At 40.7% G+C, this 23,487-nt stretch overlaps 1 protein-coding gene across 2 annotated transcripts in view; it reads left to right on the forward strand.

The window, feature by feature from the left end:
• The window catches only part of dennd1b (DENN/MADD domain containing 1B), a 120,562-nt gene that overhangs the window by 683 nt on the left and 96,392 nt on the right, over nt 1–23,487 (forward strand). For both annotated transcript variants that reach the window (XM_042515126.1, XM_042515132.1), the window contains exon 2: nt 227–291. In XM_042515126.1, coding sequence (XP_042371060.1) covers nt 227–291 — 65 coding nt within the window. The remainder of the gene's footprint in view (nt 1–226; nt 292–23,487) is intronic.

Raw genomic sequence — 23,487 nt, forward strand, 5'->3', positions numbered from 1 at the left:
AAAGCACCAGCAGCTTTAGCTAACATGCTGATATTGACATGGCCAGATATTGACTGTGTGACTAAAGTAGGGCAGGTCCACTGTATTAATATACTAATGCACATGTAATGGAATTCAACACAGTTGCTGCGTGCTAATGCTGAGTACACACTTGTTGCCCATTGTGTGTAATAACAACAGCTGCCCCCTTATCTCCCCTGAGTAAACAGTGTTTTGTTCTTTGCAGGGAGAATCCAGAAAGAACATTTGATCTGGTTGTACAGGTGGCATGTCCAACATCTGAAAATGAGGGTAGGTGATATCATAATTTCCATTAATAATATGCTGTAAGTCTGTAATCCTGCTTGGAGAGTGCAAGGCAAAAGAGAGTGTTTCTGAACATTTAAATGTTATGCACAATTAAGGCAGAGTTGAAAACAATTAGTAGACTGACTGATTATTGGGACAGAAAAGCACGTAAGTCATTTTTTTGTTAGTTGCAGCCCTAATAAGTGCATATTATTTTTTTGTGATGATTGTTACGTCCATCATTGCTGAAATGATTAGTTGGTTGGCATAGTTAAGCAGTTTTAATAACCAGCCATTTATTAAGTCATTTATCAAACAAGAATGCCAAACATTTTTGATTTTCCGGCATCCCAAATGTAAAGATTTTCTGCTTTTCAAAGTTTTATGTTATGTGTAAATGCTATATCTTTGGGTTTTCGCTACTGGAAAGACAAAAGATGACACGTGAAGCTTCACCCTGAGAAACTGTGATAGACATTTTTCTCATATTTCTTGCATTTTTAGAACAACAAATCATTTAGAAAAAAACCCCATAGACAACAAGAGCATTCAACAGTAAAAATGGCTGTTAGTTTGTCTTGTTGAAGAAGTTTATGTGTGCTTGCTGGTTGTATCTTTTTGTAAACCATGTGTTTGTTAAAATGACTGTTTGTAGTGTAATTACAGTAATTGTAAGGCTGTACAGCCAAGACGTCACGCAATGTTAGCAGCAGTGTTTCTGCACAGTATTTTAAGTCAGACAGTGTCACAGAGCTACACTGCATGACTGAGTCCAGTCTTGCACAATGAGAGGAATCATTATGTCCGTGGTGTTGTAACGTGTGCTGCAGAGTTTACTCCCGAGGATAGGAGAAGGTCAACACTGAGTTCAGTTGTAAAATTGTCTGAGATGTTAGCTGTTTTAAGATTTTGTTATACATTCTCCATTTATTTAACTGATTTTCCAATCTCCATTATTCTTTTATTAAGCATGACCATAACTTAACCAGTGCAGACATTTCACTTGTAACCGTGACCCCACAAAGATTGTTTTAGAAAGATCACGCTTGGGTCAGCAAGCTGCATTAACCACTCTGCTGTTTGCAGTGGTCAAACATTCCAGCAGTGGTGGTCAGGACAAAAAGTGTTCAGACTAGCTCGGGAAATGACTGTGGCCAATGAAGAACAACACCATATTCTACCTTTTATGAATATGGGAAATAAAGTAACCTATATTTCACATTAATATTTCGTGTTGCCCATAAGTCAAATATCATGTAAAAACATTTTCACGGCACATTACACTAGCTGTCTTATTTTGCCCACTCGGTTTTGACGTTAAAGAGGTGTTATGTGGACGGTTCACTTGTGCAGCTGCTGAGCTGACCAGAGTAGACTGAAAGTTGTCCTTGGATGTAGATCTGATATTGGATTTTAAACCAAACTCATAAAGCACCGGTCTGCACTGTAATAACTGACTTCCCCTCATGTATGATCCAGGGTCAGACTCATATCCGGACTCCTGCTCCCTGGAGCACAGCTACAGAGCAACGTTTACACACCCCTAAGGTCAACTTGAAAATACGCATTCTACTCAGTCATTTGACCAAGTGCTCTCTTTGCCCTGTGCTGACTCTTGATTGGATGTAAGAATGTTCCTGTTGAGGACGTTGTAATGATGTATAAATGCACTTTCTGCCAGCAGAGGCTTAGGGTTGCGGTGGATTGTTTTTTAAAGGAGCAGTTTCAGATAACCATTTGAGAAATGAGTCACTTCTCTCTGAGTCTGATCAGTTTCCCCTTCTTAGATTTGGCTTTACTTGACATCTGTATGAAATGAAATGCTGAAACCGTGCTGCATGGACTTCTATTGTTGTACCAGGCTTGAATATATTGAATGTATGCGAATATTATATGTGCACACATGCATTAAGCCCTAAAATTCTATCATTAGGCATGCATTTGTCTCAGTTCTGTGGTGCTTACTTTTATTATGAGCTGAAAGGGTTAATGCTATGAGTCATAACAGAGCAGCTTTGGCCAGCTATGAAACCGCCACAGTCACTTGCCACAAACTAGAGATGGCTCTCCTACAGCCAAACATTAGGTACTTTGCCAAAAAGCACCACTTCACTTTCACACATTATTTTCCCACTAACTCACAGAGGCAAACAAACAACAGTGCAACCATGATAGACTATAATTAAATTGTCATAGCAACATGGTACTGGACATTTAAGCATTTGGAAAAGTGCTGGAAGGTTTCAGCTTGCTCATATTTCTCATATCTCTTCCTCACAGTTTAGGGAATACAAGTTTAATTTTAGATTGATTTTGGCTGCATTTCAGTTGTTGTGTACTCCTATCAGCAAACTAGTTTGTAATGCAATGCATTAAAGTGACTGAAAGGGTGTCCTCTTTGAGTGTCTGGATGGTGTGTGCAGGGTTTGCCGATGCTGCTTCACTGTTTGGCCACACTAACCACATCCTGGACTTGCAGTTGTGAGACTAGATCTGTTTCAGCATGCCACGATAGTGTAGAGGGTGGTCCCCTTTATTATTTCTTCTGGTTATGAGCAACTGCAGAGTAGCCTGCACTGTAGTCAGACAAATAAAACCCAGCTCTTTATAGATGGTCAATATAAATTTTCCCCCAACTTCCTGTGTTAACTGGGTTTCGCACCTTCTGTTGACAGCTATACGTGTGCAGATGACACCCACATGTTTGCAGACAGACCTGCAGTACAGCTACTTTTTATTAAGTTTTGTCACTATGACCTGTCACTACTTTCCACTACTCTCAGAATAGATTGCTCACTCATCATACAGTTTACAGTTTACAGCTTAAGTTGACATCTTAATATTCCTTTAAGTGACAGCCCACACCTGAGCCCAAACCTTAGTGCTGAATTATTTATGCTAATGTTAATAATTAATTGATCAATAAGTAATTAATCAATGTGAAAACTTTCAGAGAAAGATATTATTTTATGTAACCTGTATTTATACAGGTAATCTTATTGACACACAGGGTTTCATTCTCAAGAGAGACCTGTTTCAATATAAAAGCTGATACAGAGCAAAATTGGCACGGGGAAATTGATTTTAATTGTGGAGGTTGTTTCACTGGCTGGAGCTATGCTGACTTTCCAATAATAAGTGTGCTGTGTGCACTATTAGGGTCAGGTGATGCAGGCATGGTGTGACCACACAGTAAAGTGTTGTTGACCTCGTTGATTTGTTGGAGTTGGTGCCAAACTGAAATAAACACCTACATATTTTATCTAACCTGGTCACTCTGGCTGCCTCTTGCATGGCTAAATCCCCCTTGCAAATACATGCTGCAAGTAGTGTTTCACTAAGCAGCACACAACCCATCCCTGACCACATAATTACCCACATATTTTAAATGAAAAACCATCTGACTGTTGTTATGTGATGGTGGAAATTTCTATTTCATATAGGTATTTGTGCAGACCTTTTTTGTTGTTTAACTAATGGCTTATACTTTGTTCATGTGACCTGCCCATAGTGTCATTTATGTCCACCAGAACAGTACTCAAACTGTTAAGAATTATGAATTATGAAAACTGAATACCAGAGTCGGAGTGGCAGTTTTAAGTAACAGAATTTTTTAAAAAGATACATTATGCAAATTTTTGTTCTGAATATGTACTGAAAAACAATAAAACATATTTAAAAGATACATCATGCATTATCTTCTTAAAATACATGTTCTCATACAAAAGCAATCTCTCTTAATCGTTGCTTATGACTCACTAAAAGTGTGTGGCAGGGTATTTTGGGGAAGAGACTCTGCACTCTGCCTTTGTTTTCTTATTTTCTTTTTCATGTATGTGTTTGGGCCATTTGTGTGTGCCCCCACAGCGCTGAGGTGAGGATAAGGCTTTATAAAAAATTAGCAACCAGGTGCCAGACCCTAAGCAGCAGGCATCCAAGAGCCACAGCATCGAAAAAACTTGCATAGAGCAAGGCGAAATGCCAAACCAGAATTAATTTGTGGTTGTCTATTTCAGTAGCGACCACGCTAACAAACATTTACTGACAATCCTGCGTAGTATACCTTTAAATTGATCGTATCATGTTGATCTTGTGCATATTGAAATAGCTAGTAAGGCTGCGCTGCACAAAAACGCCAATGTCATGTCAATAGCCCATCCGTTTGTGTTTAATAAGTCTCAATTTGTATGATAATTATTGATCATTATTATGGTGGGCAATTTATGAAAGGCCTCCCTGTGGAGCGCTATGTAGTGTCTCTTCCATAAGCGGGTTAAGTAGTTTTGTTTATCACACGCACACGTGGGGGAAGTGATGCATCATCCTACCAATGATGCCTCACTATTCCACTTACACAACAGGTGGGGATCACACGCCAAGATCTGCTGCAGTGTGCCAGCAAAGGCATTAAAGAAGAAGCCTGTAAGCTTGTAAACATGGATGTGAACAATGCTGGATTGATGCTTAAGTGGGAAGCCAAAAACAGCCATATATTTAAGAACACCCACCAGTAACTTTACTTTCTGCACCAGTCTAAAAAGTTAACTTTGTTTAGAAGTAGATGCTGTACGTCTACAGAGCTGCTTTGAAGAGTGTCCTCATCTTCTCAGTCACAGTGTGGTATGGCAACACAAATGCCCTTGAGAGGGGACAGTTGGAAAGAGTTGTACGCACAGCGTCAAAGATCGTTGGCTGTGACCTTCCCTCTGTCTTCTCCATGTAAGCCACATGTAACAGATGCACAAAGCAGAAGGTGATCGCTGACTCCTCTCACCCTGCAGCTTTCTCTTTTAATCTATACCCTCCAGGAGCAGATTCTAGAGTTTTAGGTGTAGGACATCTCACCTCAGGTATAGCACATATCCTGAGGCTGTTTCGATACTTGAACTCTGACACACAAGCACTTGTTGTAGTAAAGAAAGTATTAGCCAACAGGCACTTAAAAAGTAAGTAGGTTAGCAGCACAAAGGAACAAGCTCTTGAAATGAATGTAGCAGCACAAATCACTTTGGGGCTTTATTGCTATGTCTGTTTTTGATGACTACTTTTATTTTACATATTTTATTTACTTAAATTTGCATACTTTTGTCTGTTTTTAAAACTGCATTGAGGCAAATTCCTGTCAACTCTGTTGACATAGTAATAAAGTACTGAATTTAATTGCATTTAAAATACTTAAAGAATCTGCTTTGCAAGTGTTAAAGAGGCAGGAAATGCATTTGACATGTACACACCCGAGGGATACACACTCTGTGTTTTGGTGACTGAATCTAAACATTATTTGTTTACAAGAAAACTCCACAGGGCATCTTGAAGGAAGATGTTTAAAACTTGCATTCATTGTAACTAAGCATTGTTTAAGATAGTCCAAAGATGCAGGTGCCAATTCAGCACCCTTTGTCATTTTTATATTTCCAGTAAAAGCCAAACAACAATCCAGTCTAAAATCGATACAACTAAAATAAATTCCGTCTATGTTTGTACTTTGTTGTGAAATGCTCTGCACAGATTTGACTGTTACATACGCTGCTGTTTACACAGTCTCATAAGATTTCTGAAGAACTGTGATGTTCAGCCAACAGGCCCATTCAGCTCTGAATGACATGGACTTTTCTACTATTGATGTATGACCTTTTAGTCCTAACATCCAGTCTGGTTCACAGGCATTCAGATCAAGTTTTTTTTTACATACTGTGGTGAAGGAGAGTGCTGTTTGTAAGTGTGTAGCTAAAAGCCTGTCATTTTGAATAATTAACGCTGCCAGTGTTTGTTCCCGCTGGACAAAGTCCCAATTATTACTCCCGTGGGTCGGTTTGATTTTCCTGTCTTTTGGCAAACACTTGTGGTGACAACATAACATCAGTGGTGCAGGTATGAACAGAAAGTCCATCACCCCGCAAATTTAATTATTATATTGTAATTGTGATTTGACAAGAGCATTAACATTCCACAAGAGAAGTGCTGATGGAGGAAAAAACAGGAAAATAAAGCTCACAGCTACAGTGGTGGCAGTGTTCATATCTGCTCCACACTTCTAACTATGGATGTGTGGAGAGATGACAGACACTGGCCCTTTTTCCTCATGCAGGTCCATGGAGACCTGGCCTCCCTGTTCAGCCCGAGCTCAGTTCCGCTTAGCTCTGTTGGCTCAGTGCTCTGTTGATGCTCGGGCTGCGAGCGAGCGTTGCCTGAGAGCGTGACTGGCATGCTAGCTACTAGCGGCCCTGGCTACATAAAGCCATATTGATGTGCTTCCAAGATGCTGCCAAAGCTAGCAGATGACGCTAATGCTGCCAAGGCAGTAGGTGGGGACAGATGCTACCTGTCCTCGCCCGCTCCCTGCAGCCAGATTGTTCCTAGTAACAAAGCAATAAACTTAATAGATTGGTGTATCAATTTTACTGCAACATTCATGCTGCAATTAGGGTAATTTATTGTTTTTTTTTAAAAAAAAACTTAATTGGGGGCAGTTTGGTTGTCATTGATGCCTTACAGGGCGACTGAAGGGTTTAAAACCTGGCTTTTCTTTATGTGCTTTGCTTTTCATGCTCTTTATGCGCACACTTGCTTTTTCTGCATTCCTGCCTCAGTTCAGACATGCTGGTCAAGTCAAGACATTTTTATTTAGCCAAATATCACAAATCACAAATTTGCCTTTGGGGGGCTTTGCGATCTGTATACTACACTCTCTGTAGGTCAGATAATTTGGGAGCTTCAAATTGCCTGAATGAATGTTTTTCCATACCTTTATAATAGACTGACATTCGTTACAACACGCACAGCACATGACAAACTCTTGCCTTAAAGGCTGGGTGAAAGCATGCATCTAGTTTTAATGTCATGTTTGTGCCTGTCAGTTGTTTATCATTGAGCATGTTTTTTTTATTTGTCTGAAATAAGTGACAGATTTATTGGCTGCTCCTGTATCTCAAGATTGCTCCTCACTGTTATTAAAATGTGCTGCAGGAGGTTTAAATGTTAGAATATAAGTGAGGTTGCATAGATTTTGGGACCAGAATGCAATAGTATAGAGTATGCAATTAGCTCTTTGATCCACGCAGCCTTATAGCTTCAGTTGGTCCAACTATGAAAAGTTACTTTTGTTCTTTTACTGAAGAACATTTTCTCTGAGACCTGGAGGTCTCACAGTGTCACCTACTGTTCACTAGTTAGTTATCAATCTGCTTCTTTTCTGCTGTAGCCCCCTCAAGCAGCACTGTGATGTTCCTTGTTTTTTTTTCCTTTGGCTTTCACCCCTTCCCATTTCCACCCTTCGTATTCATAGAGCAAAACTCCCGTGTAGTAGAACTTTTAGAAAAGGTTGAACGTTGACATTCTGCAAAATGTCAGAATTGCTCCTTGACCCGCGCTTTGTCGGTTCTGCGGTCTGATTGGATTCCGGCTGCGTGTTGAGTTCACGGTGGGCTCACACCCAGACGGGAGGCCATTGGAGTACTAACAGATGCCATGGCAGCAAGGAGGGTGTTGATTGGTCATTAGAGAGGCCACACTCCTCCGCTCACACTCCTGAGAGGACCCTGGGGTCTCACACTTTGTTTATCTCGCAACCCTTCTGCCTTTCTCTTTTGTCTCACACATATGACTTTGCTAAATTGGATCTTTTACACAGAGTCAGATATCATCCAAGTCTTTGTTGTCTTTTATTGGTTTCCTCTGAAGCGAATTGAGGAAGTCTCTTAACTTCCCTGCTATGGTATGGTAATGACCGCAGTGTTAGTGAACTTTCAGAAATCTCCTCCCACTCAATATCCTCTGAGTATCTATAGGATCATGTCTGACCCACAGTCTAACATTTAGCCAGCCAGCTTTTTTGTGTGTGTCTGCATTGGGGGGGGGGGTGTTAATGTGATTGTTTGTTTGCATTCTGAAGCCCTCTCCTTTCGAGAACACTCTCAATGACATGACATACTGAGACATGTGATGGCCCATTGTGTCCAAATTGCCCTGCTAATGTGGCGCAGTAATCAGTACATTAAGGTTTTTTTAAAACTGCATCACCTGACTGGAGATCACAACCACATTGAAAAGGTTTAAATTGCATCAGAATAGCTCTAGGTGAGAAATTGAAATCACTGTAATTTGTGTGATTTTAATTGGAATAGGCAACTTGAATATGTGTGGATGATATTACTTTCCTGAAAGAAAAATGTCATTGAAAGGTATATCTCTGAGCCAAAATCTACATCTGCATCATTGACAATACACTTGAAGTGCGGTTAAGTTTTTTTGGAAAAGTTTCATGTCCACATCAAGACAAGGCTTTTTGATTTTATTAGCAAAATTAATTCAGTTCAATGCTATGCTTTTTAACGGTTTTTCTTGTATTCTATGCAGCAGTAAGCGGCAGCCTCCGGGGCTGAAAAATAAAGCCAAAGTGGAAATGCCAAAAACCACAACTCTTTGAATGGCCACTAGTGGCTGGCTCCAGCAGTGAATCAATCCCCACAGACTGCCATGTCAAAATGCCCAAAATAACAGCAGAAATAAACATCTTTACAGACTGAGACAAACAAACAGTTTTTGGTGTCTATAGCTAATTTCCAAGTTCATGACAACTGTGCAGGGGAAATGTTTTATATAACTTATCTGTTTACAATTTATTGAATCCAAAAGTTATGCATAATTAAGTCTGGGCCACTTTGAACGACAGGCTGATAGTGTCCTCAGCTTCTCGGTCAGATCCACCCCTCACTCTTCCACTGTGCCAGTGTCTCGCCCAAATATGATCACTTCTGGCTCCAAAAAGCTTAGTGGGTGATGGCTGAAATGCCGAACTCGAGGTTCACAGACCCATGAGTGCCATCACAGTAGCTAAATCCATTATTTTTACAGTCTATGTGCAGCAGAGATGTGGACTCAACTCACACAACCTGGACTCCTGGTATACTTGAGTCAGAAATCGGATGACTTAAGACTCGACTCGACAAAATTAAAAAATATTTGCGACACAGCTTGGACTTTAACACCAATGACTTGTGACTTCATTTGGACTTGAACCTTTGAACATGAAAATTCTTTTCCTCCAAGCCCAAAGATAAAAAAAGTGTGTTACATAAAAATGTGCCACAAGTCCCTTCGTCTCCTGAATCAACCAACAGTAAGGCTAGTCATTCCCAGTCATTTTTCATGAGCACCCAATTACTACATGGTGGTCAACAAAAATCTAAAAATGAAAAATGTGCAGGAAGAAACCTGTTAGCAAATTAATAAAGATTTTAAAAAGCACTAATGATTTCTTTGAAATAAAAATGTAATATCTCTTTTGTTCACATGGCATTAGATTGAGTCTGAGACAGGTGTACATAATGGAAAAAATGACTGCACAAGAAACACCCAAGATTGTATGTGATCAATGTATCATCTTGATGCTAAATAAAGTTAGTTCCCCCCAGAAAGGCATTACATTTGGTAAAGCGTGCATTCTGACTTGTTAAGGACTCAAAACTAAAAGTTTAGGACTTGGGACTGTACGCGAGAGTTAAAGACGTAAAACTTATTTATTCAAAACAATAACTTGGATCCACCTCTGCTACGCAGATATAACATTAAGACTTAAGATTTCTGATGTGGTTATCCAGATGACAAAGTTGGCCAGCTAGTGTTACTGCTTTTCTCAGTGCTCTACAGCCTTGTTCTTTTGTCCCTGTCTGGAGTCATTTGTAGCTCCCTGCTCGCAGTCACTCATCCATTCAGTAACTGTGTGGTGGCCTGCTGCTTACTGGGTTTAGTTCCAACTCTTTTCTTATTTAAAAGAGATGGAAACAAGTGTTGTCCTCACATTTCACCCTAGCCGGTCCTGTTTCAGATTATATGGTGAAGCTCAGAGTAAAAATAACAGCTTTTGGCCAGTGCAGACACTTGACATGTAAGTTGTTGCTCAGGTAAGGGCACCATTGAAATTCCAAGATAGTATTTTGGGCAATGATAACACACAAATGTAAGAAAGCATTTCTTATTATTTAATTGCAGGAGAATTCATCTTTGCCTGCAAAAAGTAATGCAAATTAATGTGCACTCTTTGATTTGTTCTTGTTGGTCTGGCTCTGGACACAAATTACCCTGTAACTGCTATTCTCTGTTAATTCATTCTGTCCAGGAACAGCTGCCTTTTCCACACATACACGCTTTACTCACACTTCTTAAAACCTGTCTCTACCTGTTCTTCCTCCAACATAGCAACTTTTTCTTTGTGATCACACGTCGTTTGCAAAATCACAAACAAGGCGCAATCCCTCTCGTGCTCCTTTTTGATTATCACTTGCTATGACAGGGACAGACGGGCCCTACAGGGAGAAAGGAGAGAGGGAACAAGTCGCTGGAACTTTTCAGGTGGTGCCATGTGACCTCGCTACACTCATGTTTTGGCAAACACACACATGCATCCACCACCAGCAGGACAGCTGTAAGTGGACTCCTCTGTTCAGAGCACCAAGTATTATTGGGCAGAGCATGAAGAACTGGGGCAAAATGAGATGGGGTGGGGCAGGGAGGATGAAGGAGCTGGTGGATATGCTGATGGCAGTAGTCTATAAACTGAGAGGTGAGATACTGAGGGGGGGTTGCTGGCTGAGCTTTCCCACTCACTGACGCAGTACTGAACTCCAGGGGCAAGCTATTTTTTGTGTGTGATAGCAGGTACATGTTTAAGTGAACAGTGTGTATTGTGCGCATGTGTGAGCGTGTGCACGGCTGCACGCATGTGTGTGAGTGTTCAGGAGAAAGAGACACAGAAGCTGTGAGAGCTGCAGGAGGCTCATCTGAATTCACTAATGCTGCCAGACTGGGAGAACATGGAAAGACTTCTAGGCACTGACGCTCACAGGCTATTTTTAGACTTCCCCTTTCCATGGCGAAAAAGTGGGGAAAAGTAGGGACCCGATCAATGATTTAAAATGAGATGAATTTGATGAATGCAGAAGAGTTTCATCACGTCACCCCCACTTGCAGCCTCACAGCATTGTTGTCGGTGGCTTTGGTTTTGTTTGTGTGTCTGTGTGCGTGTGCTATGTATCTTTGTGCGATGGCAGATGAATTTATTCCCTTGTGACCACTCTTAAGCTATGCTCCAGAGAGCTGTGGGAATTTTATGTGTTTAAAAATAAAATGCATGATGCAAAGGCTAGGATAACGTCCAGCTGAATTCGGCTTCCAAAAAACAGCTAGTGTCATCTTGAAGCTAAGCTCTTCTTCACATGTATCATGTCAAAGGATGACAATAGATGGCCAAGAAGGACATATATTCTGTTCAGCACAGCAGATGGCATAGCATGTACAACCAAACGCACATACATGCACACCCCCACAAGCACACATAACAAGTATTGTGAGTCAAAGAACAATGATTGGCTGGTTCTTATGCATGTAATACCAATGTGGCCTAGTTTAGCCCACAAATGAACAGGATTAGTGCAGCTCCTGCTTTAATGTAGCTTTAGTGATGTTAATCTGACAAATTGGATTTCATAAAAAAAAAGCTGTGCTCAAAAATATGTTGACTTTTGTGACTGTCGTATTGAGAAGATTTTATAATGACAGGAATTTAACTGGATTTGGGGTTGACTCATGACTACATCAACCTGCCCACATATCTTGTCGTTTGCAGTGGGAATGATAGCAAAAGCAGAGGCTCATAAAGGTTTTCACATGAAGGATTCCAACCGTATTAAACATGACACCACTTGATCTGAGATTTTCCTACAGGAATCTTTTATCTGTGAGTGTTTTTGATTTAGAATTTTACAAATATGCAGGCGCTGACTGTCTTTTGACTGTCGTCCTATTTGTATTGTATTGTTGGCAAATAATATAAAATGTAAAATGATGAGTATTCGTTTTGCAGGAGATCTTAAAATCGCACTTTTAGACAAATTGAAGAAGCAGATAAAGGCAGCGATTGTTACAAAGGATGTAGTCTCAGGTTTTATTGTGGTCTCACAGGGCTGCTGCCATGTAGACTGACGTAAAATGATCTAAAAGATGACTGACGTAAAAGGCAGAAATGTATTTTCCCCGGCAATTAAGGAAATCAGCTTACTTATTGACATGATATGAGTACTGGTATCTTGACATCTAGACTGTTGTCCTTTAAACCCTAATTTTTATGGCCAAGGCCAAACCCAAGTCAAGCAGAACTAGTCGTACAAGCCCACTGTGCTGTCATTTCGGCTTCGGTCCCCACTATTTACATGTCAACAGCTATGCCCTGAGGCTATGTCTCTCCATTCAAGGTTGCTTCAACGTTGCCTAACACCACACAATTACTGTGAAGATGATGGCGTTTACGTGCATGTAGTAGCCCTACTGGCCCTTAATTTGGGTTCTGGCCTATTTTTCAAGACAGAAAATATAGGTCAATCTTGACGTCTTTGTGAATGTCTGAGACCATTTATCATTGCATATCATGTATTTCATCCAAAAGGTCTTTGTTTTCATATAGATGGATACACACACACACACACACACACACACACACACACACACACACACATTGATGCCTCCCTCACCTTCCAATACTTAATCTATCTTCACATTGACTGCTATTGTTGAATGTACCTCACGAATGTGGAATAATTTCTGATTATCTCACTTCAGTGGAACTGGTTACTATGTGACTAGGAGTTGTATAAACACTTAATACCCATTTCAGACTGACACAATGATGCAGGATTAACCTGTATTTGTGGTTAGAGTGAATAGGCTAACATGCATTATCCAGCCAGTGCTTAGAATCTGCTTTCAACAGGGTAAAACAGCTGCTCGGCTTTCAAATAAATTGAATTTTATTTACATATTTATTTAGCCCCAAATCACACATTTGCCTCAAAGTACAGCATATGATGCTCTCTATCCATAGATCTAGGACTTTTTGTAAAAATTGTTCTCAGCTGCATCTGTAATCAGGTCTATTGTAACTAAATTACTGGTTTAGCGGTGATCTCTATGGAACTGCAGTCCTAGGTCCTGTGTGAATGTGGATGACAAGGAACGAAAGCTGTGACAACAGTCTGATATTAATGGGTCCAATGCGGGCAGAATGTGTGTTTACTGACCCACATCAAACATGGGCTTGTGTGTGAAAGTGGTGGTAGTTCTGCTGATGTGTCTCAGTCCAGTCTTGTCTGCTGAATCACTTGTTTGCTAAACCTACTTTTCAGATTCCCATGGGATTCAAAGAAAGTATGCTGAGGAAGGTAAATGAAATGAACCAGCCAGCCTATGCGAGCATAGATATGTTATTTCAAAAAAATTTAGCCAGTTTGTCTTACAACCTGCAAACATGACTTCATTTAACTATGAATCAAACTGGGGAAATGCAAGGTTTGAAAATGAATGATACTGGTTTAAATTTCTGGACTGCAAGGGCCCTTTTTTTCCTCGCATGGCCATCCAAGCTAATCTAAGAAGTTATGATTCTCCAGAACTTGACATCTACTTTTCCTGCAGAAGCCAGTAACATTGTGGAGAAGTCTTTGTGTGTGTGTGTGTGTGTGTGTGTGTGTGTGTGTGTTTAAGTTTCAGGGGTTTGATAGTGTATTTTTCTGTCAGTATTTTGTCCATCAGTCCTGCAGAGCATTGAGACCCCTGTGACTGTGTTCAGGATTAGGCACTATTGTACGCTTTTAACAGATACAGATGTATTGTCATCCCTGTGGAAAGATTGGCTGGCTGACTGACTGACTGACTGCCTGACTGAGAGCTGTCTGTCTGTCAGCCTTTGCATTTGAACTTCAAATCACAGCTCGGCAGCACCAAGCATGTAGCCGCCAAAGGCAAGGCTTTGCACTGTCATCAGCACCACGCAGCTGCCTCTGGGTGCTGTGCCATATGACATTAGCTGAGATCGATCCTCTCCACACCTCAAGGAGCTGCTGTGCTGCACACAGTGTTTTCTCTGATGCTGCAACTACCACCTCGAAGACAAGAAAAGGAACTCTCCCCTAAGCATGTGTAATTGAGTGACAATGACCGGAACACCAGCGTTCTTAAACTTTGTAAGTTGTAAATCCAAAAACAACATTTTGGCAGACTTCTCAGACTACCATTTCTGTCACATGAGACCACACCAAAAAAAAAAAAAAAAAAAAAAAGAAAGATTCTGCAAAGCTTCTTTTACAGTCATAATAACAAAGTCAACAGTTTACTCAATAATTTTTTCCACTAAAATGAGTGTCTGTATGCTGGTTTATTAAACACAGTGATAGGGCACAGGGCTCTGTGGCAGACAGTATGCCTTAAATGTGTGTGCCTTTTTTCCGGATGGGCCTTTAAACAGGTTAGTAAGCAGTAGAAAGCAGCATGGAGGCCAGTGAAAATGTTATGTTTTTTTTTTCATGTTTCTTACTCATTTAGTCTCTGCTAAAAATGCAAGATATTTGATTTTTATATCCAATATCCAATGCTGACATATCGATATATCCATTATTTGTCCTACCTACTTGTAGTGATCATCAAGTCTCCTCTGCAGTGGAATTAACTTCATATTATGTATACTCTTAATGTGATGGCCCACCAGTAGATGGAGAAATGAAATACAATACTTTTTAATGTATGTAATAGTCATTTATTGTGCAAAATAAGAAAAATACTTCAAGTTAGGGTTGATGTTTTGTACATGTTCACTTTGGCAGTAAAATATCAGCAGGGACCAGCGTGCTGGTTGAGTCCGATATTTCAAGTTCAAGTCCATTTCTGTCGATACTGATGACATGCCAATATTGTTTTGCATCCCTTGTCTCTCTCTCTCTCTCAAACTCAGTTCTAACTAACTTGAAAATGATACTGGAGTACCACTTGAGTGTAAAAGTATGGTGTTTTCTGGTGCCCGGGAGATAAACTTGCCTTGTGAAGTAGGTTACACTCTTAGTACAGGTTATATTTATGCCTTTTTATGCATATTAGCTTAATAATAGAGTTATTCATTTACTCTGCTTATATAGATGTTGTTTTTTGACTGAGGCAGATGGTTGGACCATATGGAGAGAAGTATCTGATTATGTGAAGAAATGTTGGTTTTTAAGCCAACCAGCAAACAACCAGAGATGGAATTATCACCATTAACCTGCGCTGTCACAGTCAAAACTCTGCAGCCTTTTCCCCTGTCTATTTGGAGATAAATATCTGGGTCATATCTCAGTTTTCAGGTTATATCTCAGATTTTAGAGCACATCACTGCTTTAATATAAGCGCTTGATTTTGTTGTTCTGCAGCAACTGAACATCTTACAGTGAAGACAGAGTTGGAGAGTAGTCTGTCTAGGGAGATACTGGTTTGTTTTTCTTAGCTTAGGAGGTTAACCCCCCCCCCCAACAAACATGCTGTCTGTGTGCTGTGTTGAAGATGCACTCATGCGAAGCCAGTGTTTGACATAATGTTGGACCAGTATGGAATCTGACTGGGAATATCAACGCTGATATGTGGTGATACACCGAGGCTGTCACAAAGGTTGCATCCATATGCTGTGCCACTCATTCGTGAAGCTGTGAAATTGGGTTGCATCCCAACTAGCCTGGAGACAGTATCGCTTTCACTTCTCTCTTTCCGTCTCTCTCTCGCTCCACCTCTTCTCTCTTCCTTGCTCTCTCTCAGCTTATCCCACTGAAGCATTTTTCTGGGAAGACGGAACAACTAATGTGGCATTAATAGGGTCACATCATCTCCAGGCAGCTCTTTCTTTCTTCTCCTTCCAGTGGCTGAGGCTGTTGTTTATATTTTTTTCAGATGTAGCTGTAGAAATGGCTTCGAAATCCCCCAGGCCAGCATCTCTCACATGTGCAGCCTGCCAGTTGATTTTTTGGCTGGTAAAGGAGGTTCTACCTTAGAGGTTGTTTTCTTTTTTGTTTTATTCAAATTTCAAGCACTGGAATTAAAATGCATCTCCCCTTTGCAAATTTAGACCTATTTCCAGACCTAATCTAGACCAATGTGATGATGCATTTGCTAGTGCCTTTTACAATAAATTATATGTGCTTTTTTTTCATCATTATTTTCAGGTTAGAGATATCAATTAAAAGTCTGGGTCAGGTATATAAAATTGTTTCAAAGTCATGAAAAACTGAGCAGTTTTCTCTCCTCTGATATATGGGGGGCATGTCTGCTGAAGGAGCTGAAGTTACGCTATGTTTATTACTAACGTCATATAGTAGTTTTGTTCTGTTCACACTGTTTGAGCAGCAAGTTTGTTACATTCTACAAGCCCTTTTAGCTCTTTCAGTCTAATAAATACATGTGTGAAAAAGGCTGTTAAATCTACAATCATGTAAACACAAGCAAGATATCTGTCGCTAACATGCTTTTAGTCATTTCAGTCCAAATGAGCTACCCTGCCTGCTGGTAGCTACTGCTCACTGCTTTGGGTGTGAGCTCTGTGCTAACGGTAGCTACTATTTCCTACTGCAGCAGCACAGCAGCTCTCTTGTTCCTCAGCTAGTGTGTATGTTCCTATTCTACTGATTGAGTGTCTGTAGCTGCGCAGTGGCTTGTTCTTTGGCTTGGGGATGTGTGTACTTTGTGCTGCTGAGGTAGCTGCTAATGAGAGTTCATTGCTTTACATCAATTTGTTGTTCTTTTATATTAGTGGGGGAGGGATTATGTTGTTAGATGTCTCTAGTGCATCATAAAGCATGCTTTAAGGCCCGCCCAAAAAATCTATGGTCTAACTCTACAATTTATAGCACTACACAATTTCCAGTCTTTTCACACATTTTCAGCAATTATTTTCTCACATTTATGATGTGTTTCTAAAGAAATCACTGATTTTGCTTTACCCAGACCCGATACTGCTTTAATTTAATCCAGGTAGATTCTGGCTAACTTCATTCTGTCATGATTCCTGTGAGTTCCCAGTCCTCATTTGTAACAACACAGTGTGACCAATCAGTATTAGTAAACTTAAGGAGCATATCATCGTTTAAGAAGTTTCTCTTTTCTGAATTCCTCGTCTCACTAAATCAGCATGAAATGTAATGCCATTTGCAGAGTGCAGTCTGAGACTTGATAGGCAAAAGGGGGAAAAAAAGTTTTAAACGTCTGTGAGTGTGTTTTTCTTTCTGCTGGCCTTTGAAAGATGCCAGTTAATCTGCTTACTCCTTTAATTGTGAGTGTAGGGGTTGGGCCTCCTCCCGGCCAGAATAAGGCTACTGATCCAGAAGTAAAACGATGACCACCACAGTTATTCCTTCCTTTAGGTTGTGCAAGCCCCCCCTTAGTCTTCTTTAGCCACCCCTCATCTCCTCCTCCTCCACCGTACCCTCCCTCAGAGGGAAGAAAGCTCCTTGTTCTGACAATAGACATTTTTTACCATATGTTGGCTTGACATCTTCATCAGGTTCACAGCAGGTTACCTTAGTTAACTTTCACTCCACTGCCTGATGGGATTTTCTCCCTCTGTTTCTCCAATCGGCCCAGGCTCAAAGTCTAGACGGCCTCCGAGGCAGGGTCCTTCCAGCCCTGTGTCCACAATGGCCGCATTGTGGATGCTTAGTAGCTGTAGCTTCCTCCCGTTACAGCGAACAGGCTAGTGCTAAAACAATGCTTTTGTCTGAGGGCGTACAAGGGGGGCCTAATCCACTACATACTGTGAAATAAATCTCTCTCAGAGATGAGAGAACGAGCGAGAGAAACGGAGTGAATGAAATCACTGCCAAGGAGGTTAGAGTGCAGCAGTTTAACCCCTGGCCAAGAAAGAGGGAGGAGAGGAGGCAAAGGGAGCGAGAGAAAGGAGGAACAAGGAGAGGCAGGCGCTACATCCCTTCATCTCCGGAGCACGGATGGAGGAGAGGGGCTGCCGGTGGCTTTCACAGCCTCTCTTCTCACCAGAGGAGCTGCTGTTCACCATATGGGATTTGGCCTCTCTTAACAAACAGGCCCCCTATTCACTCACAACACACATTCAGTCGTTCATGGAATAAGGTGAAAAAAGTGCATTTTTTATGCCTTTAGAACATTGGATGGCCATGAGGGCTCTAAGTCTGTGTTTGATTCACATAGTATAGAGAATTATAAACTAGAGGCTTTCATCTAAATGTGTATTCACACTGGATTTAGGGTTAGGTCTTTTTGTGTTTTACTGAAATCTCTCCCAGTCTTAAAGCCAGAACCATGCATTCGGGCCACTGTTATTGAGCTGCAAAGGTGATCCTATAGAAACACAAACGCAGGCCTCTGCACTGTGGGTGTGTTTTATGTTTATCATATGCTTTTCCCATGTTGCAAAGGCTATTTTTATAAAGCGTTACATCATTCAGAGTAAGCAGTTCTACTTTTTTAGTGACAACATGGCTCAAAGATTAATAACTTGCTGTGCTGCGCTGGGCAGTGCGAGGTTTCTGACACACTAGTGCAATGCGCCAACTTTTTCTCTTCTAGCCAGCAGCATTAGCAATGACATCCGCTGCCAACAGCTTCTTTTTAGCCTACTTGGAAATCCCAAGAACTGTAGATTTCTGCCAAGATGAAGATGCCAGCATTTTTCATTTTTTAGCCTACTTGGAAGTGCCAGTAAATTTATGCAGAGAATAGAGGAAATAAGACATGAAGGGGTAGGCTTATTTCTCCGCTATCTCATGTTTCGGTGAACACATATCTTGCTAATTTATTCTGTTTAATCCCATCACGTTTAAAGATCCACCTGAGTAGGTAGGAAGGAAGTGTCAGTTGGGAGCGGCAGAGTTCTGTCTCCCACTCTTAGCAAGCCATCCATTTCTTCCCTCATCCCGTCCTTCCTCCTCCCACTCTTTCCCTGTTGCCCTGCTCTCAGTTCCCAGCACCCTTCACCTATTAACCCTCCTTTCTCCACACTCACTCTTCTCTGACTTTAAAAGACGGGTGTGTCAGGAATAGCCAAAACATTGATTTTCACCATATCTACCACCACCACCACAACCCCTCTCTGCAGTATCTGTGGCACGGCTCAGGGGCCTCCCACATGTTACTCCCAACGTGACTGTTGGGGGTCAGCCATGCTTGAAGCCCTTAGAGATCAATGGACATGCTACCGTACAGTAAATATTCACTCCTGAGCTTGCTATCTTTATGTAAACATGCATGTACTTGTACAGTTTGTGCACACACATACGTGCACTTTGCAAACAGAGACCAAATGGTCACTCTTTGAGCTTTCATCACATTTACCACCCTCCATTTCCTGGGGTGTGAATGGAGGAATCTAACTCTGGATAGGTGATTTCAATTCAATTCTCACCCACTGGATCTGTTTACACTCCACCAGGGTGAAATATGCTATAGGTTGTTTTCCCCTTGTCACTCGTGCAGCCACTGGTGCCACATCAAATTGACTGTTTTACAACAGCTCTTTGTAGATTTTGTCAACTGGAGGAAATACAATAAACACATTTTGAGTCAGTTTTTGGGGACAGGTGACAGAAAGGATGTCTAACAAAGCAATGAGTCAGGCCTAATAAAGCATGGCTTGAAAGATATATGTTTGGAAAAATAGGTGTCATGAAAGTGTAGGAAGTGGTTGATTAGTCTAAAAAAAGCTAGAAGTTACAATAGAGTGCCAAAGGGATGACATTTCTATGTAGGTTGACACAGAAGTTAGCGTTGCCCTGGTTCCCTCGTCAAAAAGCCTATGGGATTTTTCCATGGGATTTTGGATTATTGCAAAAAATGAACTCTGTGGAAAAAAAAACATACATACCAGTGGTTACCAATGGACCCGCGACCCAAAGCGACTTATGAATGTGTCAAGTATGTCAAACCACTTTATTTTGAACAAAGACTTTTTTAAGGGCCTCATATCATGTAAACCTCTTTTTTTTCCAGTTCACCAACTACTTTATTGCCCTGTTTCTGGTATTACTTGGCCTATTAACAAGCTCTGCCTTTCCATTGTTCTCATGTCACAGGTCTTTAAGCAATAACAGGCACTTTTTTGGTTTCAGTGTGTTATATTTACTGAATTTACTAAATTTGTTCTACTGTGTTGTAAGCCCATGTGTTTACATTTAGTGAAATAAAATTGAATATGTGTTAATTTATCTTATGTGTGGACCTTGAACTTTTGACTAAGGAGAAATCTGGACCCCCTGATTTGACCAGTTAGGAACCACAGGTTTATGATATTTGCACAATTTGTTCAGCAAGATAATATTTACAAGTCAACACCACTTTAAGAATTTTTGAAGCCTAAAGGCAATTGACAGAAGTAAAAAGCTAAGGGCTATAAACAAACTACATGATGGTTGAATGACTTAACACTGCCACCACTACAAGGCTGTAAAGGCGTTCTTGGCCTGATGATGTAGTTTAGTCTCATTTAGCTACGTGCTTGCAACTGCCTTTTTAAAGACATACAAAAGCTTTAAATTCCACAAGTGGGGAATTAACTTATGTATTTTATGTCGCAGAGCAAAACGTGAAAGTCTCTTCATCATGTGTTAACCACAGACCTTATTTCAGGGTTCTAACAAAAAACTCAAAAATTCAAAAATCCCACTGACCTTGAGGAGGAAATGCTTATTCATTTCTGGGTTTTAGGACTCATTCCTGGGGTTCTCTGAGGTTATTGCATATTGGCATTTGTCAAACCTTTATCGAGTGCCCATGGACATGGCACTGTATTTCTGCCTTTTGCATTGTTTTAGCTCTAAATGTGTTTATGCTTTCATGCTTGCATATGGCATTGCTTGTGTCCTCCAAAACCCCTGTATCTCTAATTTTGTCATTTTTTTATTATAGCTGACAGCTACCTACCATTGTCTGTTGCATGCATAACATGTTTTATGACCTTGTGAGCAAGCCAAAACCTTCATATAATGCACTTGTAAAATTCACAGCCTGTGTTTTGAAAATGCAAGATCCCACAGAGGCTGCAGCCAAAAATGTATTTACTGTGGACTCATGCTGTCCAGAATCCCTTCCCTGCAAACCAAGTACTGAAACATTTTGACAACATTCAAACAGAGAAAATTATGAGCATGTCATTTGCACCTCAAATATTTTTTTATGTGCAAAAGAGAGAATGGTTTACTACAGGCTCTGTAGTTTGCATATTTCACAGTTGACAGTTGCAGTATTCAGAAATTAATTGTTCTGTTTTTTGGCCACTGCCACGTCGCTCTGTGTGTGTGTGTGTGTGTTTGGAGAAGGGGAGGGTGGATTAACCGGTGCAGGATCTGTCATGGTGACATTTGTGTCCCCTGGCGGAGCAGCAGGGGTCCTCTTCACCCTTGTAACCTTCAACTTTCAGCCTTAACCCCCTTCGGGCCCCCTCTTGCGTCCACCACACGCCCCGCACGTCCAGAGGGAGGGGTGAACCAACGCAAAAGAGTGAATAAAATAAGGAGGGGGGGCAGAAGTGAAGAGGACAGAGAGCTGCAGGGGAGGGCGGGATGAAGAGAAAGAAAGGTTGGGAAAGAAATAGAAAAATTGAGGCAAGCACAGGAAATAGAGTGGAGAGAAGAGAGACCAGAAATGAGGCAGAAGCGGGGGAAATGAGAGGAATATATAATATTTATATAATCATATATATATAGTGGAACCAAAGATAAGCAAGAAGTGAAATGATTGGCAGATAAATGTGGAGGTGGAGCACAACAGAAAGAATGAGAGCCTGTTGGATAGAAAGTAAAGTGCACACAGGATGCAGAGGAGATATGAATGATGAAGGAAGGTGTTTGGTGGTGCTCTGAAGTTCTCACATGTCCTCCAGTGTGTGTTGTTACGACTCACTGTTTTCTGTCTCCTGCTCTCTTTTTTCATGCCTCTCTCTCACTCTCTTTACACCACTCTCCTTCTATGTGACTCTGTGAACACACACATTCAGCCATACATTTAAAATGGTTGGGAAAAGGTATGTTGATTTGAAGTTTATTTGGTCACATGACATGCTCTTATAGCAGGCTACTGTTGGAGCTTTCGTGCATGGTACGCAAGATATCCAAAGATGGTATCGAAAGATTTTTGCTTTTTATCTATATATACTGCTGGCAGTTGCCAAAAGTGATCTCATCCAAAACTGTTAATTGTAATTAAAAAATTGAAATGGTAAAACTGTAATTTTGTTATTGAGTTATTAATTTTTCTATTTTTTAACTGATCAGTTATTCATGAATCATCTTGGCACTACACTAGAGCCACAATGATGAATCAATTCATTGTCAACTATTAAATTAATTGCCTACTGAGTTGAAATCAATAATCATTTTGGGTTATTTTTAAAGGAAAAAAAAGTCAAAAATTCTCTGATTCCAGCTTCTTAAATGTGAATATTGTATGGATTCTGTACTCTTCCATGACAATTAACTGAATGCCTTGGGTTGTGGACAAAACAAGACACTTGAGGACATCATATTGGGCTTTGGGAAATACTGATTAACATTTTTCACCATTTATTGACATTCTAAAGACAAAACAACTAATCAGTTTATCAAGAAATTAATCCATAGATTAATCGCCAATAAAAATAATCCTTAGTTTACCCCCCCCCCCTCCCCCCCCTTTTGTATCTTACACTAAATATTACAGCTGCATCATTATGCATGCATTCATTTACAGGGAGCATGCAGCTACAGGTTGTCACCTGCGCTCTTTCTGCATGAAAAGTTTAAATGTCTGCTGTGTAAAAATGGACACATCCAGTGTGTGTCCATTTTTCTGAAACTCGATTTCAGTCCTACTACTCCTGTATTGTCAAAAACAAAACAAAAAATCCATTAGATCAGCTGTGAACATGGATACTGACAAAGTAGAGATTTGAAGTTCCCTCTATTTTCATACCTCTACACTTGGCCAATCACTGCAGAAAGTACTGTAGGCATAGCTGCCGAAAGTTACAAACACTGGACCCCCCTACTCCCTTCTCTTCCTGTGCCTTTTCTTCAGTCCTGTATCACACTCCAGCAGCAGTTCCCATCCTCTCACCCAGTAAATCAGCATAAAATAGCCCTAACTGTGGCAGATCATAGGGTAGGGAGAATGGGGGGGGGGGTCAGTCGGAGTTGGTGTGTATAGCTTTGAGCTCTGCTGCTTTTTTTCCTGTGCCGCTCTTTTCAAGATGGGGCCCATGAAATTATCCAACAGGATTATGTAAGGCATGATGGATTCTGCTGCGTCCTGTCATCCGTTGTCCATTGTATGCCTCTTTCTCTCAGGCAGCCTGGTGTGTTAGCCATGAAGCTACTTTACACGTTGTGTTTTATTACATGTCCTCTTTACTGA

Source organism: Plectropomus leopardus, chromosome 3 (assembly GCF_008729295.1).
Source record: "Plectropomus leopardus isolate mb chromosome 3, YSFRI_Pleo_2.0, whole genome shotgun sequence".
In the NCBI taxonomy this organism is placed as follows: Eukaryota; Metazoa; Chordata; class Actinopteri; order Perciformes; family Serranidae; genus Plectropomus; species Plectropomus leopardus.